Source organism: Apteryx rowi, unplaced genomic scaffold (genome assembly GCF_003343035.1).
Source record: "Apteryx rowi isolate R43461 unplaced genomic scaffold, aptRow1 scaffold_944, whole genome shotgun sequence".
NCBI classification, from domain to species: domain Eukaryota; kingdom Metazoa; phylum Chordata; class Aves; order Apterygiformes; family Apterygidae; genus Apteryx; species Apteryx rowi.
Genome location: NW_020451254.1, coordinates 208,261 through 236,092, shown reverse-complemented (window position 1 = coordinate 236,092; position 27,832 = coordinate 208,261). Strand labels below are relative to the sequence as shown.

General features: G+C 57.8%; 1 protein-coding gene across 1 annotated transcript; it reads right to left on the bottom strand.

Moving 5' to 3' along the window:
- Positions 1 to 7,730: 7,730 nt before the first annotated feature.
- TMEM132E (transmembrane protein 132E) lies at positions 7,731 to 22,130 on the bottom strand (the record flags this gene model as incomplete). The annotated part of the gene is made up of 8 exons (XM_026092185.1): positions 7,731 to 8,768; positions 9,365 to 9,556; positions 9,666 to 9,945; positions 10,703 to 10,908; positions 15,376 to 15,519; positions 15,853 to 16,045; positions 20,772 to 20,912; positions 21,208 to 22,130. Coding segments are annotated over 8 exons (3,117 nt in total), but the record flags the coding sequence as incomplete, so codon positions are not given.
- Positions 22,131 to 27,832: the final 5,702 nt, after the last annotated feature.

Sequence of the window (27,832 nt, the reverse complement as noted above, 5' to 3'; positions counted from 1 at the left end):
GGAGCACAGGGGTGGACGGTAGAGCTGCCTCCTCCGGCAGGCACCGGTTCATGGGCAGATGTTTCCTGCCCCAGAGGTGCTTTCCCAGGAAGGGTCTCAGGGGCCACAGCGGGAATGGCAGGATGGCCCCGCGCTGCAGCATCCCRCTGCTCTCTGTCTCCAGGTTTCTGCTGCGGTCACCTTGCCCCATGCCATGCCTCACGCGGGAAAGTCACGGACTTCAAAAAAGGCCCAGGACACATCCCAACCCTTCCTCTTTCCATGCTGGGGAAACCATGGGTGAAATAGTGCAGGGAGGAAGGAAGTGTTGTTTGGGGAGGAGGGGAAAAAGCCTAGAAAATGGAAATGCAAAATCAGGCAAATAATTGGTGTTTAATTTTCATGAAAAATTGCAAGGTGTTTGATGCGAAATCCAGCAAAGGTGTCCTTGTCCYGAGGGTGCTGGGCTGCTGCGGGTGCTGGGCAGGCGAAGGGCTCAGCCCTGAGACGCTGCACACGTCCAGACCTACYCCCTGACTCTGGTTTAAATGCCAGTTTGTGCTGGGGAGCTGAAAGGAGGGAGGTCAGAGATGGAGATTTTTGGACTACTAAAGCTTTGAAGGGGAATTTCAGYAATAGGGCTGCTTTTCATGGTGTAAAGCAGCTGCACTGGGTCTTCCCAGGGTCCTGTTTGCAATACAGCCCGGGAGCAGATGGTAGGGAAAGAGCATAARAGGCGGATATTAAGTGCACGTATAAATGCAAGTGCACGGGGAGGTCTGGGCCCATGGAAAGAAAAGAGAGACGTAAGAAAAAGGGGGGGATGAAGGGGCTGCTCCTGGGAAGCAGCAAAGACGGATCGCAGAGCGCGAAGGCAGTGCAGGGCACCCAGAGGGCAAAGGAGGAGAGGAGACGTGAGTCCAAAACACGCAGTGCTGGAGGCCGCAGGCTGCTGGGCTGCACATGCCTGCAGCAGTGTTTTCAAGATGTTGGAAAACCAGCAAAGAAAGGCAGAAAAGACACTGGGAGATGATTTGCAGGCTGGAAACAATCACTGTCAGTGGGGGATAGAAAGGACTTGCTGCTCTTTGCCTTCTCGCGTGAAGCAGAAGCAGGGATCGGGGCCTCTTTTGCCTCCCAGAGAAAGACATGCTGCTGCTTGCAACCTGAAGCCAGAGCAATTCAAATGAGAAATTAGGTGCAATTTATTAGCTGGCAGGGCAATTTGCCATGGGAACAGACAGACCCAACGAGTGATGGATTCCCCGTTTCCTGACATCTGCAAATGCAGGTCGGATGATTTTCTGAACAAGATGCTTTGGCTGAGGGCGGCTGTCTGTGCTCAGCATGGGCACGGAGGGATGCTCTGCAGCTGAATTTGGGTGCCACAGGGCTGGAGTACCCAGCRCTGCCCAGCCAGCTCTGTCCTCTTCTCCCCATCACCCTTGGGTGCTGCGGCCACCGCAGCTGCCATGCGGGGCAGGGGGAGGAGATGGGAAGCCGGTGGATGCTCTGGGGTTTTCTCCAGAGCTTGAGATCTCTCTATTCACAGACCAGCCTCCTTCCAGAKGCAGCAGAAAATCATTCCTTCAACCTGGCAGTGGATTCACTGCTGCCCTGTAGCTTGGGGGAGATTTCCAGCTACCCAAAGGGAATGTATGACCAGAAAATGGGACCAAACCTGAAGCCAGCTTCCCAGCTGCTTTGCCAGTTCATATACAATAACAGCATCCTACAAGCCTCCTTGGCGATAGCCTCCAAGAAGAACCTGGTGCCCAGCTGCCCACTGGACAGATGGGGAAATCCCCAAAAGGCAATCCCTGAGCAGGTCAGTGTGCAGCACCAGGAATTCAGCTGTTTCCAAACTACTTCCCTTATTATGCCTGGACCAGGTTCAAAGCAACGGGAAAACAGATCTGCTCCRTGGCTTGTTACTTTTTTTAATTAACATCAAGTCTACCTTGGCGTTACAACAGAGTCATTGGCTCAAAGGAATTCAAGCTGAGACCAGCCCCATGTGCAAGAGGAGCCGTGTTGCGTGCACATGCTCAGGCCTGGGGGTTGGGGTGCCCCAGCGGTCCCTTTGCTTTGGGGACCAGGTCTGTAGGTGCACTTGGCATTTTGCAGGATGTCCACAAAGTCRTGCATGGTCCTGGCAGGCAAACTTTTGGAGGCCACCTTTATTCCTTGCTGAAGACAGCTTAACGTGAGCTGCCGGATATTAAAATCAAAACAAGGCAAACCTCCCCTTTGCAGGTTGCCACTAGGCAGGATGAAAGCCCTTGGGGAACGTTAGCTGGAAYGGTTTGAAAAGGGCTGGCTAATCCCACTCCTACAGCCGGAGACAGGGATGGGATCATCGGCATGCCCATCGGCATGCAGATCTCCTTCTGCAGCTATTCCCTGAAAAATCAAAACCTTTTCCCCAGGTGTTAATCAAGTTTTTGTGCCACAGGATGTCTCCCATTAGCCTGTGGCGCTGCAGTGTTTTGAAGCAACACTTAATCAGCTATTGATTTGCTGAAGTTTGTTATTGAACATTGGCAGCCAAGGGCTGGAAACCAGCTCTACATCCTGGAACTTATAGAAAGCTGCAGGAAATTCCTAGAAAGCACAGGGAAATTCCAAAAAGGCTCTGGATCGTGGAGTTCCTAGAAAGCATCAGGTGATTCCTGGAAAGCAGCAAAGTTCCTTGCAAGGTTCCATACCGAGGAGTCCCTGAAAGCCCTGGAAATCTCTTAGAAGAGCTCCAGATCCTGCAGTCCCTAGAAAGTCCTGGAAAATTCCTACAAAACACTGGGAAACTCATAGCAAGGCTCTAGACCTAGGAGTCCCTCATCCCTGGGCATTTCCCCTTGCTTCTTCAGTTTTCATGGATCTAAAACCTTGCTAAGAGGATTCCAGGTTTCTCACTGCTGCTGGCCCTACCTGAAGCAGCACTAGACTTCGGTTCACCGGATAGTCCCTGAACAACACAACTGGGCCTCAGCATCRCTCCTCTTCCTCCACTGAGATCTCCTCCTCCTCCTCCTTTATCAAAATAACACGGGGCCCTGTGAGATTCAGAGCAGTTGCCTGCAGCTCTCCCAGCCCCAGGCTGAGCTTCGTCCCTCCTTGCTGAGCCAGGCAAAAACGCAGGTGATGGACCCCTGAAATAATGGTGCAATTACCAAAGTAATTATCCCAGCTGCTGTGCAAATCCTGCACTGTTAATGTCAACAGTGAAGAGAGGCAGCAGTGCACAGGTCCTGCTTTAATTAAACTTCCCYGGACAAGCAGAGCAAATAACCAGTTGGAGAGACGCCTCTCACTCCCGTTCCCGGCAGATAAACCTCTCCCGCGGCGGGGAGCTGCAGGATCCGGCTAGCCTTGCGCTGTCCCCAGCAGGACGCAGGACAGCACCGTGCATGGCATCGGGGCGTCCCCTTCCCACACCTCTGCCAAACCCCTGGCCCAAGCCAGGTCAGAGGAGAGCCTGGAGGAGGAAAGGGCCACGGCTGCTGGCTGAGAGGCTGGGAACGGGAAGGGATGCTGGTACCAAACACATTCCTGGGGCCAAATTTAGGCTGGGAGCATCCTAGGGAAGACAACTTTCATTGGCCATGTGTGTGGGCCTTGCGTAACACACCCAACTTGGTGCAGAGCCCCTCACCCTGGCATCAGGCCTGGCGCCTCCTGCCATGAACGGGGGAGCATGCATTCAGCAGGGAGGAGAGGAGAAGTGGCTGTCTCTTTCCCGAGGCTGGAGGAGGTATATTTCTATTTCTTTTCCTCCCTCACCGCTCTCACTTTTTCATATGAGGGGATTGGATGCTTTATGAGGTTTGATTTTTTTTTTTTTATTAGTGTATATCAGGTATTTAAGCAAAACAGTAAGTTCATGGGAAGGTGGCAGGATTGGAGGGGGGTGAATGGAGCATCTGTTTAAAAGGCAAACGCCTGAGTTGATAAATAGGGAGAAGGGAGTGTGCATCCCCGGGCACTGCCTAGTCACAGGTGTTTTGTGTAGCCTTACAACACTGCATTAAAATGCAAATTTGTCCCTGCCTGCTGGGAGCAGATAGTAAAACGCTAAACAGGAAAGAGGCAGCATAGAATAAACAGAGGGCACAGCGAGAGGGGAGTTGAAATAGAGGCTTCTTTTTAATTATTTTTCCCCTTTCTTTTTCCTTAAGTGACTTTTTGCCATTTTAGGACCAGGATATTTTTTTTACCAGAGCCGAAGGAATATGGGAGGGGAAGATGCCAGAGCTCAGGACTAGCTGGGTGCTGGGGTGCAGGGTGCTCCCTAGCGGGTCCCGGAGGAGGTGGGCACCCTGGGAGCAGGGGGCCGAGCAGGGGGTCGATATCCAAAGCCCTTTACCATGTCAGTGCAAAACCCACCTCGTCCTCCTGGGTTTYGTTCCCCAGAATTTTGACCGGTTCCTCCCTGAGAAACTTAGAAGGCGYTAGGAGCCCAAATAAACTTTTGGCTAGCTGCTTCGCCTCATGTTCCTGATGCCCAGGGGTGCATTTTTAAGGACTGCTGTAAAGGGCATTGCTCAGGGGCAAATACCTCTGTGTGTGTTCGTATGTGTATATGCACGCGTGCACACACACACACACACACACACATGCACACACGCACACACACTCATATATATAGCTAGATATAGACATATAGATATATGTATGTATATGCATACATACACACACACATATATGCACTTATATAGATATAGACATATGTGTATATATATATATATGCATACATACACACACACACACACACACACACACACACACGTATTTATATATAGATAAATTGATAGTTATATAATGTGGAGAAGTTTATGCTCTCATCTTTCAAAAGCGAAGCCTCCCTCCGAGCCAGCCTCTCTCCCAGGCACCTCTCCGCGCTGTTGCCAGCATCTGCCCCCCCCCTCGCCAGCCCGTCACCCCGTCCCCACCAGCATCACAAGCGTCCCTGTGCCGCGCAGCTCCAGCGGCACTGCCGGAGCCTGGCTGGCAACGGCCGCACGTCCCCAGCAGGAGAGGAGCCCTTGCAAGCAGCTCAAATTCCCCGATGCATCGGCACTGGTTTCCCAAGGGATCCCGGAGCCCTGAACTTTATCTGTCAGCTGAAATGGGAACTGATGGGCTGGAAAACTGCTGCTGATGCTCGGTGTCAGATCCTGGGCCTGGCTGCAGCCCCTGGAGAAGGCAGTGGGAGAGCAGCCAGYGCTGCTCGGGGAGGGGATGCCTCTGGGATCCAGCCCCAGCGAAATCATAGCGGAAAAGAAAAGGGGGGGGGGGCAATCTGGTGGAGACTCAGCCGCGGGGTTACAGGGGGCTGGAGCTGCGTTGCACCGCACGATCAAGGCACCAGCCCACACCTCCCAGCCGGCGTTCGAYCCCGCCGTGAGCTGCGTCTGTCCCCTGCTCCCCTCCGCAGCCCCAGGGACGCACTCAGGTACCAGGAGTCGGGCGCTGGCATGTCTTATTACAATTATAAAATTTTATTATACACTCTTCTTACCTTTCCCCCTCCTTTTCTTCTTCTTCTTTTTTTTTTTTTTTAACAAATATTCATATATGTTAATTTAACGATGAGGTTTAGAAGTTCCAAGCAGGGAATTCGGCTGTATTAATTTTACTGCTCAGAATTATTATTAGATCAGCGGCTCGTTCAGTTGTACCTGGGTCCTTTAGATAACAGGGCACAGTAAAATGTAACTGGTCTTTGAGCATATCTCAATTCCCCCATATATATATATATATATATGTATATGTATATATAAAATCAGCATAGAGCTAACCGGTAAGTTTTAAGGCCGCTGGGGGAGAAATTCTCATAGCCTGAAAACAATAAACTCTTTAAAGAGCCTTTCAAGCCACCGCATACCGCCACAGGCTGCTGCTTTCCAGCAAGGGAAACTGAGGCACAGGGACCAGCGCAAGAGATGGCTGCACCTTCACCTCTTCCATGGCACTGACCTCTGCTCAGCCTCAGGTTTCCAAGGGGGAAAAGGATCCGGGGGGGGGGGGGTCCCAAAATCCCCAGCCCCAGCCCCAAGGGCTCAGCCGGCGATGCTGCTGAGGCCAATATGTGCGCTTACGCGGGGTCGAACCCAGCGATGCCCGTGGGGCTTAGGGCAGCGGCTGCGCCCCAAACGAGGGGTTGCACCGAGCCGGCCCCCGGCCTCTCGTTGCCCCCCCCAGCAGACCCCAGGGACAAGGCTGGCAGGCGGCGCCGGCCTCCACCGAGCCTGCTTGGAGCATCCGAAGCCCAGGCATGGAGACGAAGAGATACAGCCCATCACAGTGCTGCAACGCCGTTTGGTTTGGCTTTCTGTTTTGTTGTTTTTTTTGTTTTCTAGTCTTTTATTTAAGAAAGAAAAAAAAAAATTAGACACAGTGGTGGGTAACTTCCAATCCAGAAATAAGCCGCTGCCAGCCTCCACCTCTCCCCCCACCGGGTGATGCGGGGGGGGGGTCTCCTGTCCCCTCATCTGTCTGGTACCCGCAAGGTGACGCCTGGGTGAGGATGCTCCGAGCGGGRCTGGGCTCGGTGCCGGCCGTGGGACCGGCCTGGCAGCCCCAGGCTCTCGGGCAGGCGGGAGACGGAGGTTGGGGAGCCGCCGCAGGAGCGGGGTGAGCGGGGAGGCAGTGGTTCACAGCAGGCAGAAGGCACCGCGGCGGCTGCGCCCGGCTCCAGGCAGCCCCGCTGGGCTGGCGCTGGGAGAACTGGGACAGATCTGGTCCTGGCCGGGACTAAGGCTTGGCTCCCCGGGGCGGCAGGACGCCCCAGCACCGCCGCTCGCCACCGTCCCTCCTGGCACGGCCGGGCACCCCGAGCGCCACCCAGCAGCCGTGGGGCCGGCAGCTTGGACCTCGCTCTCTCCAGGCAAATCCCACGGCAGGGCCGGGCCGGCTGCCCAGGGAGGGATCGGCGTGCAAGCCGGGGGGCGGCTGGGGGGCCAGGCTCCATCCCCAGCCCCTCCGCCGCGGCAGCTGAGCCGAGGAGGGCGGCGGGACGGCGAATCCCTGAACGTATATTGAATTCCTAAATTGTGCAACAAAGTAAAGCAAAGACGATCGTGGGTTTTGCCTTTGGGAGCCACGCGCGGCTGGGGAGGGGGGGCGCCACGCCGCGGCGGGGGCCACGGACCCATCGGGCTGCACCGGGGAAAAGAGACAGAGGCCACGCCCCCGTGTGAAGCCACGCCCCTTGGTGGAGAAGCCACGCCCCAATAGGGAAGCCACGCCCCCTGGAGCACATCCCAACGCTCGGCCGGTGCAAGGACCAGCTCCTCCAAGCCCAGACCAACCCCGTTCCTCTCCTGCGGGGCTCCTGATGGGGCCGTGACACCTCCCCCGTTCCGCACCCACAGCAGCATCCTTCTGGCCCAGAGCCATTCGCCGCTGGACGTGTGCAGAGGTTTCATCCACATCGGTTTTCCACCCTCAGCGTGGCCCCCGCGCTCCCTCTGCTTCCCGCGGGCTGACGGGCTTCGTTATCCGTGCGTAAATTCAGTGCTTCCCCTTGGGAAAAATAAAACCGTAAAGGGCGAGTAAAGAAAAAAGCCCCGGGGGGGGGGGGTGCATTCGAATGGGGTGAGGAGGATGTGACATGTGCAAAAGAGAGAACACACACGAGAGCCGAATTTGGGTCTCCGGCCCCCCCCAGGAAGCAGCCGGTGCGGCGTGGTGTGGCATGGCATGGCATGGCGTGGCGGCACCCTCCCTCCCCCGTCCCCTCTGCCCCTGCGTTAAGCGATCTCTTTGATTCTGCGGATGTAGTTGTGAAGCTCTTCGGGGTCTTGGAGCCCCATGTCCTGGCAGACCCACTCCAAGTCCTCCTCATCGGCRATGGGGATGGAGTTGTAGGCCAGCTCGTCAGAGGGCAGCGTGGCAAAAGTGGTGAACTTCACCCGCTTCCGTTTGGAGGTGGGCGAGTTGAGTGGGTCCTCGCTCTGGTCCCGCGTGGAGCCCCCCGAGGAACCGTCCCCGCGGCCGTGGACCTGGCTCTGCACGCTGGTCTGCGAGCTTCCACTGCTGTGGTGGTCCCCGTGGCAGCAAGTCTGGACATTTTCCAAGGGGTTCCCAGGACTCTCGGGCTGGGGGGAGAGGTCATTGTGAGCCCGCAAGGGCTGCCCGTTGCCCAGGAAGACCCAGTGGTGGGAATGGTCCATGTTGGTCTGACCTTCTGGCGGGATGCGTTTGTGCCGGTATTTCAGCACAAAGACAATGCAGTTGATGAGGAAGACCAAGATGGCCAGACAGAAGACACCCAGGAGGGCATACATGCCTATCTCCAGGTCTGTCAGCCCCCTGGTCACCTGGACAAAGCCGGTGGGGATGGTGGGGAAGTCCTCGGTGGGGTGAGATGCGCCAGACATCCTACTGTCCTCACTTGGCTCCGCTTTTCTCTCCACCTCTGCCCGCAGGGTGGTACTTGCTGCTGTCTCGTCCCGCCCCGCCAGCCCCGGCTTGCTCGGCAYGTGGTCGTAGTCGTAGGTTGGGTCCTCCTCAGAGCCGAAGTGGACCCGCACACTAGCCAAGGCTGTGAAGAGCACGCTCTTGCGCTTGGTCTTCTGGCAGCTCTCACAGATGACCAGCTCAGCCCGGAGCAGCTCCCCCGACCCCTCGTTCTCTGCCACCACCAAGGGGAAGGCCCGGTCCTGGGTTACTGAGACCACTTTCTCATCCAGGCTGGTCACCACCAGGTTGTAATCCTTGGGGTCATAGAGGGAGAGGGGGGCTGTGGTGCCATCACTGTAGGAAATCCACAGGCTGAGGAGTGCTTCCTGCAGGACCAATACAGACAACAGTTGCCCAGCAGGATGCAAGTCCACCTGCATCCATCCATCCATCCCTCCTTTTCATCCTTCCATCCATGCAATTCATCCTTATCCCTCTCCTTTCCTTTCCCTCCATCCACCTATCAATTCATCTTCCTCCTTCCAACCTTGACCTGGTTTTTCCTTTTCACCCATTTTTTCCTCCCATTATCCACATGCTCCCGCAGGCAGGATCATGCCTCTGAATGCCTTCTCTTACCAAGAGCCTGCCAAGGATTTGGGACAGGGCACAGGCAGGTTTCTGGGTCCCTCCCTCCTGGTGTCAGATGGTCCAGACCCTCAGTCCCTTCTCCGCTAAATTAAATGGCAGTTTCCTGAGCTCTGCTTCCTCCCACCATCACTGCCAGGGGCTCMGTGTGGAGCAAAGGCTCAGGGATCAAGGAGAGCTTCAAGGCTCRGAAGCTATGGGCAGGATTTGGGAAAGGGGTTTTGCAAATGGAGCCCCCACCCCACGTCGAGTGCCATGCTGGGTTCCCCCAAGCACCGGCACATACAGTGGGACCCCTCAGCCCAGGGGCCAGCCCCCCCACCCCTTGCCTCACCTGCTTGAAGAAGCTGAGGGTCTGTTGCGCGGCTGTCTTGGCAATGATGGTGTGGCTATTGCCAGGGCTGGGGTGGAGGGAGAGGGAGAGGCTGGAGACCACCTGGGCCTTCAGGTCTGTGATGCTGACCTTCTCGTCTGMCACCGTTACCAGTGTCTCGCCCAGCACCGCCTCCATGAGCGGSGACACGACCTAGAGGGGACGAGGGTGCCCGTCACTGACTGGGCCCTCCTCYCTGGTGCTCTCCTCGCCCCACGCCAGCGAGATGCATACAGCCACCCAGAAGGTGGCTCAGGTGTACCTTGAAGAGTGTGGTGCCCGGCTCCCTCCCAGCCAGCGTGAAGCTGTCCACCATGTGGGCCACCCGTGGGTCATCCACACGCATGAAGTCGCTGACCAGGTCAGTGACTTCCACCAGCCAGTCTGGCCCTAGCATGGTGACAACCTGGCCCGTGCCCTCCGCCGACGTGGTGTGGAATTGGGTGAAGACCTGCAGCGTGGCGTGCTGGTACTGCAGGGCACAGCCTCGGCTCTGCTTCCTCTCCTCTTCTTCTTCCTCGTGGTCGCTGTCCCGCACTGACCTGCGGGACACGGGAGCAGGTGGGGAGCGGCGCCAGCCCCCTCCACGGCTCTTCAGCCCCCAGGTGGAGGACAGGGGTGACCGGGCAGAGAGGGGTAAGACGCTGCGGAGAAATGCAGGGTCTCCCAAAGCAGGAAAAAAAAAACTGTTTGCTCCTGGCCAAAAAAGAGACCTGTTGCCTATGAGGTCTCTGAGGGCTTTATCAGCACATGGCAAAGTGGGTAAGCTGGATCTATGACCACTAACCAGCAGAGGGCCACAGAATAATTCAGGTTGGGAGGAACACCTGGAGCTCTCTAGACCTCAAAGCAGGGCTAGCTTTAAAATGAGTTAGCCTCATCCAGATGAGTTTTGACCATTGCCGAGGATAGAGGTTCCCCACCACTTCCAGGGTTTGACCACCCTCACTGTGAATTTTTTCTCCTTACATCCAAACAGTAATTTCCTTTGTTGCAACCTTTGTCCATAATCTCCAACCCTTTCACTCTGAGTTAAGTCTGGCTCCATCATCTTTAAAACCCCCTCATTAAGTAGCTGAACAGGGCGATTAACCGCCTCCTCACTTCGCCTTCTCCAGGCTAAACAGACCCTGCTGGCTCAGCCTTTCCTTGTGCATCCCATGCCCCAGCACCCCCACCATCTCCGTGGTCCTCCCCTGGACTTCTTCCATCTTGTCAATGCCTCCCTTGCACTGGGGCATCAAACCGGAGCCGGGACCCTGACGCAGCCTCATGCACGTGCACCCCCGCAGCACCCACCTCCTGTCTGGCAGGATGGGCACCCTCCAGCCCTTCACTTGGCTCAGCCGGGCGTCCGAGAGCTCGATGTGCAGTGGCAGCTTGGGCACCCACACCGTCATCTCCAGCGGAGCAGAGAGATGCTCATAGGTGAAGGTGACCCGGGCGCTCATGGAGCCCCGCGACTCCTTCCCACTGACAAAGACATAGTCGCAGCTGCTGGAGACCTGGGGGAGAGRGGCAGAGGAGAGGGGAGTTGCAAAATGCCTGCAGAAATCACATGGATCCTGGAAAGGAGTTGTTCAGAGGGCTGAGAAATCCTGGAGGAGTAGGACTGAATCAGGCATGACCCGGTTAAAGGTCAGCCCAGGAGAGGAGGTGCCTTCTCCTCCCCAAAGTCCTTGCTCAGAGGAGTGGACCCTCATAAACAAGGTCTGCAACAGATATTTMTCTCTCGTCCTCCTGCTCTGCAGTCCCTGGCCCACTTTCAGCTCCTCCAGGCACCTTCATTTGGTGCTTCAGATTCTTTGACTCCTGCGCATAACGGTACYCCGTTACAAAGCTCAGATTAGAAGCACTCATGGGTGCCTTCTCAGCTTGGCCCAGACCACAGGGCTTGCAAATTGCTCGTCTTGGACATTAGCCCAAAAAGCTCCTCTGCCACCACCCAGCAAACACAGGCAATGAGCACAGACCAGCCATGTGCCCAGGTGTCATGGAGGGGGGCCGTGGCCCCATCCCCATCACTCATGCTCATGCCAGGAAAGGCTTCCAAAAGAGCCCGGCTGAGTCCCATTCATTTCCTCTATTTCTCCCTCTCTTTTTTTTAATTCCCATTTATGCAAACGCTGTTAGTTAAATTTGCTATAAAACAAATATGTCCTGCGGGGGCCACTTATTACCGACCGATCCAAGCCAATTAAGGAGATAAGAGGAAGTGACTGAAGTATATCGCTTACGTTTCGTCTTAGGGCACCAGAGTCAACAGCACCTCTCCCTTCCCGGCAATGCTGGAAGGAGAATCAGTCTAGGGGGGCTTAAACCTCCCATCTGGAGCAGTCCCAGGCCTAACTCTGACCCTTCTCTCCCCTCTGCACTGCCAGGAATTGTGTCTGAATTGTTTGTAGCTGGAAAAAAAAAAAAAAAAAAAGATCTGTTTCCTCAGCCAGCAGCACAGTCACTCTCTTTCTCAGCTGTGCTGAGTGTCTCAACAGCAACATTTCTTGTTTCCAGTGAGCTGCTCTCCCATACGGATTCTCTGATGGCTGATAAGGGGTTGAGTCCATGCCGTACGCTAGCTGACAACAAAGGTGATGATAGTATCACCGTCTCTCTCCACCTCATCCTTGGGGACCTGTAGTCATTCATCTGCAGGAACTTTGTATTTTAGAGCTTTTGAGCAAGGCCTGATTTCTACAAGAGCTCAGGGCTGCGGGGCCCCTCCGCAGTGCATTCATGGTCTCGTGGGGCCGACAGTGCCTGCCAGCCTTCCCTGGGGTGACAGAGCTGCCAGGACCACACAAGCAGTGAAGGACACTGAGCCCACAGACTGGAGCTCTTTGGAAAGCTCTTCGGACGGCAGGAGGGAAGTGCAATGCAGAACAGTTTGTTCGTTGCCTCCATATCAGATAGATACCAGCTCAGCATGTCTGAAAAGACGATCTCAGCTCTGGCAGGGCAGCCTTTGAATAAAGATGAGCTCTTGGGCGAATCCCCCAGCAAGGGAGTGCTCTGGATATTGTGCCATTTATCACAATAAATATGATGGGCTGCTGCTTGCATTACCTTAGCTAATAAATCCCCCCAGCAGTCTCTTTCTGGGGGCCACTTGCTTTTCAATTGGCTGGGGGAAAAAATACGACAACAAAAAATACCAGCACATCAGGCTTGTCCTGATGATGGAGTGACTGCAGATTAGCTTTTAAATGAAGTGAGCGCTTGTTCAGAGATACTTCCTGGATTCGCAGCAAGGCATCGGTAAGCAAGAGGCTGAGGTCTCCCTGGGCACTGAGCCAAGGCGCCAACAGCTCCATTCCCGTGGCCAGGAGCTGCTCCAAGCTCCCAGTCAGCATGGTCTACAGACTCAAGGGCRGTACCGAGACAACGCATCCTCTCCAAGGCCCTCAGGGGTGGAAAGAGCCACCACAGCTGGTGGGATCCCATGTTTGCTCACCAGGAGATCCCAGCGGTGGCCAGGGGATGATCAGGGACCCCAAGGCTGAAGCCAGGCCACCGAGCTGATGTGGTTGTAGCAGGTCTTCAAACAGATGCGTGAGGGTGATGGTGGGCTCCTAAGCAAGGCTCAAATAGCAGGTGAGGTTGAGCATCTCCCAGTTGAGTATCGCTGGAGGTGAAGGTGGCCCTCCTCTCCCTGCAGGTCCCCTGGGCACATATGCAGTCCCCGAGGTCATGGCACAGGCAGGGAAGGGGTATTATTTCTACACTATCTTGAACGACCAGGTCCTCCTCTCTGGGATGATTTGCCACATGCCACCATGGAAGGGACGGGGGTCACAGTTCTCATCCGTGCTCTCCCTCCATCTTTCATCCATGGCCCTCGCACCCGTGCTGCTCTTTGTCCAGCAGGTCCAGGATGTTTCCTCTCCATGTTATACAGAGGGGCAACCACTGCATGCCTACCGAGCCACAGATGGGGTGGGGAGAAGCAGCCGTTTCCCGCTCCTCAGCTCTCCCCAATGTTAAATTATTTACAGTAACAGATACCAGATCCCACTATGTAAGAYATGATTTATGTAACAGGTTTATAGCCCTGACACCGTAATCATACTCCCCAATCTCAGCAGGTAACTGAAAGCTCCCTCGGAAACGAATCTCCAGCACAAACACAAAATAACTCAGCAAGAAATTGCGAGGGGCTCCAAATGGAAAGCAGGAGGCGAGGGAGCCGTGGGGCTGGAGGGCTGCTCCATGTATTATTCATCCCCACTTGTGTGCACGCGTCTGCTCCCCCCAGGCCTGGGGACAGTGTGTAAATAGATTTATGAGCAGAAAGGCAGCACATTAAACAGTTTAAGTGTCTTGGAGTCCATCCTGAAGTGTATTATTGCTCCAGTGTTTAATCATGCTGCAGAGGACCGGTCTCCATAAATTAGACCCCGGCATTGTAAATCGCACAGATTGGAGCTGTAGTCACAACTTGGACAAACAGTTTGTGACACCAGCTGTCCTCCCCCATGCGCCTGGTGCTCATGGGCCCCCCAGTCCCCTGCAGGCTGACACAGGGCTCTCCCGGCACGCAGGAGAGCGAACCCCCGAGGGCAAGCGTGGCTGCAGTGCTGGGCATGGGCACGGGCAGTGGGGCCACAGCCATCCAGGCTCTGCCCACTGCCCTGCAGACCCACCAGCCCCCCGCCGCAGCTCAGAGAGCACCCACGGCAGATGCGGATGGGGAAGGGGAGAAGGGGCTGAGGGACACGAGAGGATCCCCAGCTTCCAGCGCGAGTCCCCCGCTTCTGCAGTGCAACACAAGGGGAAAGGAGAGGAGGGAAACAAAAGTGATGGACGGATATGGAGATGAAGAGATGGCTGACTGCCTGGATGCATGTGTGAAGGGGGGAATGGGTATAGTGGGAATCAGGGAAGAATGTATGTGGATGGATGGATGGATGGATGGATGGATATAGTGATAGAATAATATGGGTGGATGGATATATGGATACAAATGGTGATAGAAGAATATATATGGATGGATTGATGCTCTTCACCTGATATGGATGACTGGGCAGATGCTCCCTATAGAGACAGCTACACCTTTGCATTCATCCGGCAAGCACCTCCCACACAGCCCTCCCGCTCCTTTCCCCAGCTGCAGGCCCCTTTTCCCTCCCTCGGCCTCCCACCCTCCCCAATCATGCAGCTYTGTCCCCCACGCCTCCGGTCAACCCCGGTCCCAGCCCCACACAGCCAGCCCTGTGCCTCTCCAGCAGCATCAGGGCCCTGCCATCCAGCGCCTGCTCCGCAGGTGCCTGGGGAGAGCCGCGGCACTGGGAACATCGGCCAGCCGGAGCTGAGCCCAGCGTCCAGTCCTAATGGGAAATAAATGACACTCAGAGGCGCAAGTGAAGCAGCTAACGAGAACGTGCTGTTTACCCTGCAAGAYGACGATATTTTGCCTTATCAGTAATAAGTGCCTTGATAACCCATAGTTATTGCCACTGCCTAGTACCAGCATGCTCAGTGCTGGAGCATCCCACAGCCTCTCCGGGGACAGCGACTGAATGTCTTTTCTTCCTCTCTGCAGAGCCCAGGGAAAGGCAAAACTGGAYTGAAGCTGCAGGAGAGGCCAGCGCTCAGCTCAGACCTGCTCCAGGGGCACGAGAGGAGGGGTCACCCCAGGGTGAGGGTGGTCCCCACGTTAGTACCCCCACATTAGATGGGACTATGCCTGGGAGAGGGTGGGCTTGTGGGATGCAGAGGAAGATGCTCAGAGCCATGGGTATAGAGACAAGCACCCTCCTGCCTTCCCCCACGGCAGGTTGCCCCCAGCTGTACACATCCCCACAGCGCAGAGCCTCCCCCTGCACCCACAGCAAGACAGATCTCCCCGTCCTAGCACCAAMACCCAGTTTGGCCACCAGTCCTAGTGTTGCTATTTACCCTGATGGCACTGGGAAAAACTCAGCCCCTCGCTAGCACCAAGGAGAGCCCAGTCCCGGCCCCCTTCACRCACCAACCTTGATGATGTCTTCGTTGTTGGACTTGCACTCGACCATAGCTGAGACGTCCACGATGACGCCACTCAGCTCAATCGCAATGACCTTCACGGGAATGGCCACCGTCCGGCCCGTCAGGATGGCTGTGTTGATGATTTCTGTGTCCTGGGGATGGGGTGCAAAGCAGAACATCAGTCTAATGGGCAGCCCACCTCCCCCAGGAAACAACTTGCAGCCAGCCCATCTCCTACCCAAGCCYTGCAGGCAGAGAAGGGTCCCATGGRTCARTGGGGACATACAGACATAGAGACCTATTGCCAAGGCAGCAGGGGGTTGGCCTCCATGAACACCACAGAAAGAAAGGAAAGCTGGCAGCCACTTCCACGTGGAGAATGGCGAAGAGACGGGAAGGAGCGTGTGGGATATTGGGGGGGCATCCGAAGTTCGGGTGATGCATCCGTCAGGAGGGGAGCATGCAGGGACCCCCAGTCCACTCACCATGGCCAGAGGCACGATGGCCCGGATGTCCCTCTGGATGACCGTCAGCTCTGTCACCACCTTCTCCAGGTCGGGCGGTGGGTTGCGGCCCCGGTAGTCAATGTGCCACATGATGCGGCGTGTCACCGACTGGCTGGTGAAGTTCTCCATCTCAAAATCCAGCTGCATTATCTCAGCAGAGGAGTCCCCATCCCTGGGCAAGGGGGACAGGAGGGGGACACCCTCAGCTTGGCGCCTGCCAGGGCAGGCGCCCTGGGATCAGAGCCAGCCTGCAGGACACACGGACAGTCCCGTCTAGCGATGCAGAGCAGAGCATCTCCAGCAGGTCCGAGCTGCGCCAGATTGGGGTGCCYGTCTCAGCCAGCAAGAGGATCTGGGGCCTGTGCTGCCACCACCACTGCAGTGCAAGCACGTCCTTTGCACCCCAGAAATGGCACAGCCCCGAAACCCAAACCCAGGACAGAGGGAGAGCAAAYCCACCACTGATTATTGCTCCCAAACACCCCAAAGCCTAACCTTTACCTCTGCCCTGCACCGGGGACTGCTCTGATGGAAAGCAGAAGTGGAAAAAGGGAAGAAAGACCCTGTTTTTTTCGTGCCTCTCCCCAGTAGAGGAAAAATTTGGCCAGCTAAARCATGCTCTTTCCAAAGGCTGCTCAGTGATATATTAGCACCATGCGCTGGACCTGACCAACGCTGTCAATTGTACCGCGGCCGCGTGGCAGCCAGCCCCGGGGGACGGGCGGCCTGGCTGCGGGGGCGAGCTGGGTGCTGCCCTTGTCTCCCGGTCAGCATCTTCCCAGCAGCGTGGCTGGATTTACCGCCACCGAGCTGCTCCCACGGCGGCGCCTCCTCGGTTGTCTCCCACAAGTCAAGCTTTCCCAGACCGAGGGAGGGCAGCACGCACGGAGCCTGGCAGCCGAAATCAGGGACCCTGCTTGGATTCCAGCTTCCCAGTGCCGTATCCCCACGGCAGGCACAAGCTGATCCCCTGCCCCAAATAGCTCCCTGGGGCTGCTGGCGAGACACTGCCATGTGTGGTCGCTTGCCCAGGCTGGGAGCACTCAAACATCCTCGTTTCTTTGTCCGAACCCTCTGAGGTTTCTCCCTGCAGCATCCATGACCYGTCCACCCCCGCTGCAGCTCGTGGCCCCCTTCCAGCCACCGTGGCAGCTCCCTGGCTGCAGGAGCACCAGCACGTTACCGGCAATGCACAGGGAGAAATGGACCACATGAGCAAACTTGCAGCTAAACCATGAGCTGCATGTTCACCTGCAGGGGTGGGACCGGGGCGTTTTGGGACATCCTCGGGGGGGGAAGCACAGAGCACCGCTTTTACACGGTCTCCTTGCTGCAGCAGCAGCAGAGCGGTGGCTTTCCTTAAAGAAAGATAAGGGACAGGAGGCTCCCTATAGGCACCCCAAATAACRCCAGAGCCCATCAGCCAACTCCAGACATGTTTCTCACAAGGAAACTCTCTCCAAGCTGTGCATTTCCCAGCCGGTCCAGGACACGCTCTTACACCCCATTCCTTTAGTAAATCCAAATCCCTGAAGCCGACAGCCACAAGACAGCCCAGGCACATGCTAGCAAATGCTCACCCCTCTGAGGGCCAGAGCCGTGCTGTGGCTGAGAGCAGCAGCGGGGTTAACACCCCACTCCTCTCCCCGGAAGCAATCCTGCCCTCCCAAATCTTTGTGCAAATTGCAAATCCCTCGGGGCATTCAGGGCTCTCCCCACCGAGACAGACAGTCCCAGCGCCCTCCCYGAAAACGGAACCTCCCCGGGGGGGCACAAATGAAGCGCAGCCCTGGGCAGAGCCAGCAAAAGGCTCCCTGGAGCAGGAGGAACGAGGAAGGCAAGGAAAAGATGAACACTGCCAGGGCCAGGAAGGAGGAACTGGAGCCTGCTCTTGTCTCATCATGTAACAGCCATCGAGAAGGTCCCATCGACCTGGGGATGCTGGATACAGTCAGTTTATCCCTTATAAATACATAATGAGTGAAAGGGAGAAGAAAAAAGGAGAGCAGCAATCCAGTGCCTGCTCCAGGACATGGCAAGCATTGATCACTGCTGCCCTGCRTGGAAAGGGGGACCAGGCAGGGGAGAGAAAGGTCTGCTGGAGACAAGGGATGGGGAAGGGCAGGCAAGGACGATGGGGTGCACAGGATTGCTGCTGCATGGGCAAGGACTGAGCTCACCGCGGCTGTCCTGCAAAGGAGACAGCTAAGGGGGTACAAGGGAAACCTCCAAACCCATGTGGTTTGGAGAAGGGGGTCGGGTTGCTCTTCCAACACAAGAGCATGAAAAGCAGCCAGGAAGAGCCAGGTTCGAAGGCGAAGCAGAGCTGCTGCTTCACACAGGAGGTGGTTCAGCCCTGGGACTCCTCGCCGTAGGATRCTGCAAGCCCGCAGACTCCAGGGGAGTCCCGGGAAGTCACGGCAGCCCTGCTACAGACACCGAAACGGCCTCCAGCACGCCGTCCTCRGGCTGGGAATGGCCAGAGGCTGCGAGAATATGACGGGAGCATCATCTCCCAATGCRGCCGGCGCTGCCAGAAGCCTCAAGGGCCACGGCGAGGCAAATTCCTCATGCTGCAAGGCCCGGAGGGCAACACGGGTTTGAGTCATTCATACTTTGCATTACGTTAATATTTGATTGAGTTGTTTGTCTAAAAGGTGATTGTAATCACTTTAAATTCATCTGCCGTCGCTAACCTTTCAAGGCTGATTTTAATCTGCAGCAGACGCAGAGAAGGGGAAGGGAAAAGAGAAAGGAAAAAGGCAGGTGCCTCCTCCCCCTCCCCGGGCCAGCTCTCGCCTCGTCGCGGGAATATATGACAGCCATAAAGCCTCTTCCATTGCCTGCAGAGAGCTGCTCTCCCTCAGGCRACGGGGACGCCGTCTCGCCCTGCCGTGCGTGGGAGCAGCTTTGGCAGCTCCATGTCTCAGCAGGCAGAATCAACTCACTTTAACCCAGCTCCTGGAGACGTTCATCTCCCCAGTCCCCAAAGACATCTAGTGTTGGAGACGTCACGGCCTGGAAACAATTTCTTCCAGCACGTCAGAGTCCTTCCTGTTCACTGTTTGACCCAGTGACACACCCACACCCTCTTTGTTCACTGTGTCCTGTCCCCATGGATGCACGGAGCAGAGGTTCCCCTCTCCTATGCAGCTGCCCCGTGCTTGAAGACCATCCTCATCCTCCACTTCCACAGATTAATCAACCTCCGGGTTTTTAACCTGTCTTTGAGGGTCTTCTTTCCCTTAGATCATTCTCATTTCCCATCCTCTGGACCCTCCTCAACCAATCCAAGTCTTTCTCAAAGTGCCAAGATTGGGCTTTGCCCTGGTGTGAGCAGAGCAGGAGAGCCGGCTCGGCATGTCTTACAGATGGCTCCTTGGTCTGAAGTCCCCATGGGATGCTCATCCTTCTCATGGCAGCCTGATTGTCTYGACTCAACACGAATTTCAGTTTTTGTGACCATAGGGCCCAGGGGGGACCTTGCCTGGGGACTGCTCCCATTTRTTCCCAGAGGGAATGCTGGGAGAGGCCAGGATAGTCAGGGAAGAGCTGCTGCCTCGCATGGTATTAAACATTTTTTTAAATCAATATACTTCCRTCCCAGACGGGGTGATCCTCTGCAGCTTTCTCATTCACCCCCAAATCCACAGGATGTGCCCACAGGCATCGAGCATGGCCACGCRACACCAGCTCATGGACCATCACCAGCTCAAGGTGCATCTGCAAGGACAGCACTGCTGCCTTACCCAGCGCGTTGCTCATGTCCCAACTGGGTGCACAGAGCAGATGGCACCCGACAACGCCTCCGCGCACCGTCCAGCCTGYCCAACCACAAATCCTGCCCAGCTCCAGCCCAGAAACCCCTCTTGCTGCGTGCCCTCTAGCCAGCTGGAGATGCCGACCAAGACAAAAGCACATACAAAATTATGCCCCATCCCGTGCTGGTGTGGGACCGACCCCTGGCCTTGCCCCGCTCCTGGCTCGGCCATCAGTCCGCATTTGAGGCTGTGCAATCTCTCGCCGGCACCTGGCCGTCCCCTTCCCCCAGGAACCCCTGTGCTCAGCTTTCAATTAAAAGGAAAATAAAATCGCCGCCGACGGCAGCTTATCAGGCGTTCCCAGGGAGCGTGCCTGGGGCGAGGAAGCCGAACAAAGCAGCTCCCCTGGCAGCTGCGCTCGCGGCTCCCGCTCGCTGCCTGAGGGGCGGATGGAAGGGGAGAGGTGGCTCCCCACAGCCGGGAGAGGGGTTGGAGCAYGACGCTTCACCCCATCCCTCGCAGGCCCTTGTCCCCCTCCCAGCAAGGGGAAACACTCTGCCGCATCTTGGGGGGCTGAGGTCCTTGATGTGGAYGGGTTGGGGCTTCCCAGCAAGCGACGCAGCCTAGAGAACCCTTTCTGGAGACGTCCTGGGGTTTCCCAAGAGGGCTCGACCCTATTTCGGGCTCCCAGAGCGTGGTCATGCGTGCGGCTGGGTGGGTTGTGAGCTGACCAGCCGTGGTGGTGAGAAACCACAAGCTGTGGCCTGCAGAAACCCCAGCGAGGCTTGGGGTACCCGGATGCAGACACCTCCGTCCCTGCACCGCTGGCCTCCGGGCAACAAGCCCCGGTGCATGGCATACCCAAGCATTCCTGCCTAAGCAGAGACCAGAAGCTGATCTCCAGCTTAAAAACATCCACATTAGCCAGATGAAAAGGTTTGAYCCCAAAGCTGCCAAAAAGAGCATCCCCTCCCAAGACCAGGGCAAAGGAGGCCACTGGACYCTCTGGGGGGGTCTCAAATCACAGTGTCAAAGCAAAAGCGCGATTCCTCCCAGCCACCCTCTSCCCTGGCGCTCGTGGCTCCGCGAGGGCTCAGGATCGCCGGCACAGGGGCAAGCATCCTCGGCAGGCCTTACCTGGGCCCGGCACCGTCCAYGCGGGACACGTCGACGGTGGCGGTGGAGTGCTTGCCGCCTGTCAGCAGCTCCGAGGTCACCAGCCACTGCAGGCTCCTCGACTTGGTGGTGAGCAGGTTGACACCTTTCTTGGCCTTCACCCTGCAGAGAGCGACGGTCAGGACCAGGCCATGGCTGCTTTGGTTTTATATGTGTGATTGGCAACAAGCAGCCCTCATAGCATGAGCTCTAACGCACAATATGCCATCCCTGACCTCTCTCTCCCTTCTTCACATCCCGGCGAGACACCCACAATGGGAACAAGTCTTTGCACTGGGCCAAAGCAACCATTACCCCAAAACGTGACTGCTTTGGGGGTAGAGATGGGTTGCAGCAGGACAAGAGCACCGTGGCATCTCCTAGCTGCCAGCTCCACGCCAGGGGGGCTGGGCCTTACCTGAGCGTGAAGTGCTCCACCGTGGAGTTGGCCATCAGGTAGAGGAAGATGCTCAGCACTTCCCCCGGCTTGAGGGGCTTGTCGGGCAGGCGAATGAAGACGTTGCCGTCCAGCCGGTGCTCCTGCATCAGCTGGGCGGCAGGCGGCTGCAGCAGGCTGATGCTGCCGATACGCAGCAAGGGGTGCTGCGTGGGGCCCTCGGTCCTGGCCACCCCRGCCCCGCGGCGCGGCGATGTCTCACCGAGGCACTCGCCGGCACCGGTGGGCGCATGCAGGGTGTAATAAAGCTCCGCTTGCTGGCTCTCGCCCGGCACATCCAGGCTCTCCGGGCTCTTCCTCCTGCCCAGCGGCATGGCCGAAGGGCCGAACCACGCGTGGGGCAGCTCAGCCTGCACCAAACACGTCGCCAGGCTGCCCCGGAGGCGGCAGGAGCTCTTGATCTCGCGGGCATCCCGGAAGGCATGAAGCCGCACGCAGGGCAGGCGGTCGGTGACGTCAAAGTCATCCCAGTCYCGGCCGGCGACGTAGAAGAGCACTTGGACCACGGGCTGGCTGGCCACCACCCGGGGCTGGATGATGAAGGCGCGCACCTTCCAGTTGACCGTGAGGCGGTCAGGGATCTCCAGGGTGCTGGAGGGTTGGAGCTGCTCCTTGGGCAGCACCAGCCCCGTGCTGAAGGGCCCCAGGGTGACGTTGAGCACGGGCAGCTCCTTGGTCTGGAAGACGACGAAGGGCTCGGCGCGCTGCAGCGGGGCGCTGGCGTTGCCGGCCGGGCCGGCTCCCACCTCCTTCAGGAAGAAGGCCAGGCGGGTGTTGGACAGGCGGTAGCTCACGGGCAGCGTCACGGCACCGGGGGGCTCGGCAGGCTCCGGGCTGGGCGCTGCCCCCTTGGGCTGGGCTGCAGAGAGGATGGAGAGCACGGGTTAGCATGGGACAACCCCAGGGCACCTCCCCGGCCCTGGACATACCCTTGCGGCTACCTCCCAGATCGATCCCAGTCTGCCCCATAGCAGGTTTGGGGTGTTTTAACCTCTCCCTGCAGCTCCTTCTCCCTGGGGCGTCCATCTGACCGTGCTGGCTACCCATAGCAGCTTGCTGCTCCGCCGGACAAGCATGGAATAGGGAAGCGGGTCCAGCCCAAACRCTACCCTCCAAAAAGACAAGCCGGTGGTATGAGCCCACAGACAGCTTGCAAGGATGGCAAGGGCCCTCCAAGGAGTCTGGCTGGGTTTGTCTCCTGCAAAAAACCCTCCCYGGGATCTCACGCTGGGTGACAGGTTTGCAAAGACCAAGGCAAGTCAAGAGAGGGTGGTTCGAAATAGGCCATAACTGGCTAAATCACCGCTTCGGCCAACCCTTTTCCAACGTGCGCATGGATTTTTTGGCCAGATCCTGCCTAAAACAACACAGATGTGGCGGGACGCGCTGATGGCGCGCTGACACCTGGGGCCGGCCGAGCTGCCGGGACACGAGCCGTGCATCCCGCTCTGGCCCGCCAAGCCCGGCGCCTTCCAGCCAAGGCGAAGCCGCCCCCCTCACCGCGCGTTACGTGGGTGCTGAGCGTTGAACACTTCAAACGCAGCCTCTTTTTAAGTCGGAAAGCCTGAGGAAAGGAAGAAAAAAAAGCCCACAGGAACAGAAGCCCTTCAGGCTTGCTTTTTCAAGCATAAAACGCTGGGCTTGGTTTCTCTGCCTCCGGTCCTCCCGGAGCACAAATCTGCTTCGCCCTCGCTGAGGAAATAAATAAAGGTACAAAAGCGGTTGCCTGAATTCAGCGCCGCAGACCTGTCCCCCAAGCCCTCTCCCTCCTGGGTGCCACCACCCGGCTCCCAAATTCACCCAGGCGGGTTTTCCCCCACCCGTGGCTGGGCGCAGGGTGCACGGGAGGTGCCGGGAGCAGGGATTTCGAGGCAGGCGCCTTCCTGCCCCAACGCCCGGCCGCGTCCCCCTGGCAGCCACGAGCCCCACGGCTGGGCAACGAGGGGCTCAGCCCGCCCGTGAGACCAGCCGGAGCGGGACGTCCAGGGAAAAGGAGGCCAGATCCCTGCGGCAGGCTGGAGCCATTCATCAGCGGCTCGTCACCAGCAATTAGCACGGGCAGATCCCGCCGGGCTGGACACCGAGTCATTTATCTCACCTGCAAGCAGGCATGGCGAGGGAGGCCAGCAGCCCCGAAAAATCCGGTCCGTAAGTATTTAAAAACAACCCTTTCCTTCCTCTATTAGTTTCCAGGACGGGAAGGGAGTGGTGCTGCCTCGAGGGCTCGGAAATTTCCCCAGGAGGAGGTCCCCTTTAAAGGGAGAGGGTTTTTAACACGGATATTCTTTCTCCCTGCTATCCATTAGGCCTCGAAGTTAAACAGCAAGAATTAGCATCCCTTCAGCCACCAGCAGCTCACATCCTCCTCTCCCGAGATTTGTTACCCGCCTCGCAAGCCTTCCTAAAGAGGGTAGACAAGCAGCAACGAAGTTTCCAATATCAAAATCCAGGCGGATCGATGGGCTGAGACCAGCTCCATCCCTGCGGGCTGCCTGTAACCGCGGGTGTCGCGGCCACTCGCTCGGTGCCACCCTGCGCTCCCGGCCCTGTGCATCCCGCTCCCGCCATCCCCCCACCATCTCCTCCAGCCAAAGCTGCCGAGTCCCGGGTTTTCCAGGCACAGACTCAGCTCTGTGTAACATTGATGAGGATGATATTGATGCAACCCCAGGGAGGCAAGCAGAGCTAAAGCCACTGAAATTTGCTATAGGAAGGAAACCGGTAAAAGGCTAAAGCGTTATCACGTAGGTAAAAAATTCTGCAAGGGCAACCTCTGCTTGCTCCACACCCCGAGGTGAGGTCTGGTCCCAGAGCTCTGCAGCAGAGACCTGCTGGTTTGGCCAAACACCATGGAGTAACCGGGTCGTTTCAGCACAGAGATGCCCCCAGCCACAGGGCACACGCTGCCTTGTGCAAACGCCAGCAGCAGCGGCGAGATCTGGAAGCCCTTAGGAAATCCAAGCCTCCCTTTTGTCCCTCATTTTGATCATTATCGCTTATTAATAAAAGCCCACCAAGCCAGAGAGGCCAGCTCCCCTGCAGCCAGTTTGCCCGCTACGAGCTCCCGGGGGCAAGCGCTGCCCCAAACCCTCGCCCCTCCAAGCCCTGCATTCACACAACCCCGATAAATCCCTCCACTGCAGGGCTGGTCCCCTTCCCCTGGCTCTCCCTCTCCATCACCTCCTGCTCCGGCCCCATCGCTCCAACGCTCTGGTTGCAAATGCAGCAGGACCAAGCAAGACCTGACTGCAGCCATTTAGGGGAAGCAGAAATAAAGAACCATGAAAACACTCCTGCTAAAGCAGATGCGGTGCAATGCAGTTCATGCAGGGCTGAATGATTGCACACGCTGTGCCGGCAGCTGGGAAACGCTGGTCTCTGATGCTAAGTGCTAGGTGCTGTACGACTGGAGCGAAAGGATGGGCTCCGGAAAACTCACGCTGAGAGCTGCTACAACAAGCGTCGTTGTGCTACAGCAGGAACCAGCTGTTTTCCTGCAAATGAAACAGGCTGATTCCTCGCAAACTGCAACACAGAAACCATCCCTGGGGAGTGGGAGCCAGCACACGACTCCTGCGCCGAGGAACACGGCACCCAGAGCGACGGGGCAGCTTGGGGGCCTTGGGCAGGCTGCTCCCTCCCTCTTCCCTGCTGCGGGCCTGATGGAAGTCAAAGCAACATCGCTTCGGGTTTGTTATTGCATCTTTGGGGTTTGCTCCTGTTTCAGGATGGAGAAAATCCAGCAAGTGAAACAGCAGGAGCCTATTCTTCATCCGGGCCAGACGCCCGTGGCCAGCCTCACCTTGCTGCAAGAAATCCAAGCGAAGCAGCTGGAGGCTGGTGGAGGCCAAGGAGGGCAGAAGGCAGGTTCACCTCGAGCTGGGGACACCCGGAGGGAACTGGGACACACTATCCCACCGCTGACACCGATCCTCCTGAGTGACCTCAAGCAAAGCAGCTGAGCCGCCCGTGCCTGCACCCAGCCGGTCCCACRGCTATTTCGTCTGGAAGCAGGTTAGAGCAGCGAACGCCCGGCTGAACTGGGCCCCAATCTAAACATCAAACTGCTATTCCAGGCACCTGTAAGACATCTCAAGGTCTTTGCAGCTGATGTGACTGCAAGCAATTCCCAGGACTCCTGGGCCCCCTCCACCCCCCCTCCCTCTGCTTCTATCTCTGAACACCGGCACAACGAGGAGCCCCTGCCTCTTCGTTTCCCAACACTGATTGCAGACCGGTCCCAAGCGGCTTCGGCAGCTGCTTCCCAACAGGAGCCGCAGCATCCCAAATTACACGTGTCAAGCAGCGGAGAAAGATGTTGATGTGATGGCTCGGCCCCCCGGGACCAGCTCGGCCCCCTCCCAGGTGCCTGTCTCAAAGCTTCAGCAGGGCCAGACGAATGCTGGGGAGAAGGATGCCAGGAGACCCTTGAGAGGGTCAGGGGGCTTCACTGCAAGGACCAGAGAGGACAAGCGTCCCCGAGCCAGAAACCTGCTCCGAAGCCACCATCCCGTGCCCTCTCCCTCTCCCAGCGCAGGGCGGTCCAGCTCTGAGATCCAACGGAGAGAAACCAGCCACCAGCCCGGCCCCTCCATGGGCATGGGCTCGCTCGCAGCCGCACCGGCAAAGCATCTAGGCAGACTGGGGGCAGCTGGTCTCCCCAGCGCACGGAGCCGGGTGTCGGGTGTCCGCAGAGCCTGGCTTGCCCCGCGGCGATGCTATACAGCAGGGGTCCGGCCGGAGAACGGGGCCAAGATGTAACTGGGAGTGGGAAAACAATTCCAGCATCCCCGTGGTGGGGTCCATCTCCTTGGACCCCCGGAGGCACCGATGACACTAAAATATTCCTGCCCCCTGCTTCTGCCAGCRGGGCCACGGTTCCCACAGCTGTGAGGGGCTCCGGATGCCTGAGTCCCCCCGCAGCCCTGCCCCACTGAGAAAGTCCTTCCTCCAAAGCAAGCCCGAATGGGGCGCTCGCCCCCACGGGTTCGGGGCACGGACCGCGTCCCCTGTGCAGCCCCGCAATTCGATCCACAGCAGAGACAGCTGCCTCCGCAGGGAAGAGGGAGCGGGGATTTACAGCCCCCAAGGAGCAGAGCCAGGACCGCTTCCGAGACTGTCCATCCCCTCTGCCCCCACGGGCGCCCCAGGATTTCCCACCCAGAGACATGGGAAAGCGCAAACAGCCGGACAGGGACTCCTTCCCTCACAGCCACTAGGGATTTGGGGCTTAGGGATTTCCCAAGCCAGGAGAAATCGTACCTTGCAGCCCCTGGTTGGCATCCAAAAGGGCTCCCGGTTACAGCGCCAGGGAAGCCCACTGCTCACGGCCGACAGGAACGCGGGACCCCTGATCCACCGGGGAACGTACTGCTGCAGGACACGGGGCACGTAAGCRGCTTAGGAAGGCTCATAAAAGGATTAGCAGCCGATACGAGCACGAACAGCGTCTGCAGTTACGCTGCCCGGGATAAAACTTGATGGAGAGCCAGGCAGTCGAATTCCCCGGGGCCAGGCACCCACGGCACAGCGCTGCCGGCATCCCGGCGAGGCCGCGGCACCGACTGCCACCCGGCACCTCCTCCGCCGTGGGCACATCCTCCRGCAGCTGCCGCCTGCCAGCCGTCCTCCGGACAAGGCGCATCCGCTGGATGCTGACCCCATCTCGTTTCCCATCTTGTTTTTCCCAGAAAGCCAGGAGCTATGGGAGAGGCTCCGGGCACTGAAAGGCACCCATGGGTGCAGCCCCTTCCTGCACCAGCTCTGCGGCCGGGACAGTCGCAAGGCTCTGGCTTGCAGCCCTCCTACGCCGCCTGGAAAGCCTGTTGCTGTGATCCCAGCATGCGCATGGAGGTTCACACCACAGTTCTTGGCTCTTTGTCTCCATGAAGCCGGCGGGGATGAAGGAAGGGGACGACAGCGCTCACAGCACTCACCGTGCCCTGCCAGCATGCGGAGCAGTTGCCCCGAGACAGAGCATCAGAAAACACAACCGAAGGACTGCCAMATGCATCCCCTTTCAGCCCAGAACGGCTTGCAGGAAGTGCACCAGGAGGTGGAGAYGCCAGGAAGGACTCAGACCCTGCGCAGAAACCAAGCCAGGGTGGGAATATCCACCAGGAAACCACAAAACGCCGGCGCTGGAGGAGTCCTTGTCACCCGAACCCACAGCATCCGCAGGCAGAGCAAACCTGGGCAGCGTCTGTGCTCGGCCCCGTGTGCAATTCCCTACTGCCACGGCCTGGTGGCCTCCTCGGGCCCCGGGATGGAGTACAGCGCCATGCACCGCTGTACAGCGCCGTGCACCGCTGGCGAGCGGGCAGAGCTGGGGGCTCCAGCCCAGCTCCAAGCAGCCGTGCGGTCCCGGGAGCCATCCTGGAGATGGAGCCAGGCACTTCCCCGCGGCACATGGATGAGGAGCCACAGGCACAAGCTGGACCTGGGGAGGCTCCACCTGGAGACCAGGAGAAACTGCTTCCCCACGAGGACGGTTGGCACCGGGGCAGGTTGCCCCAAGAGGCTGTGGGATCTCCATCTTTGGAGGCTTTCAAAACCCAAGCAGAAAAAGCCCTGAGCAACCTGGTGT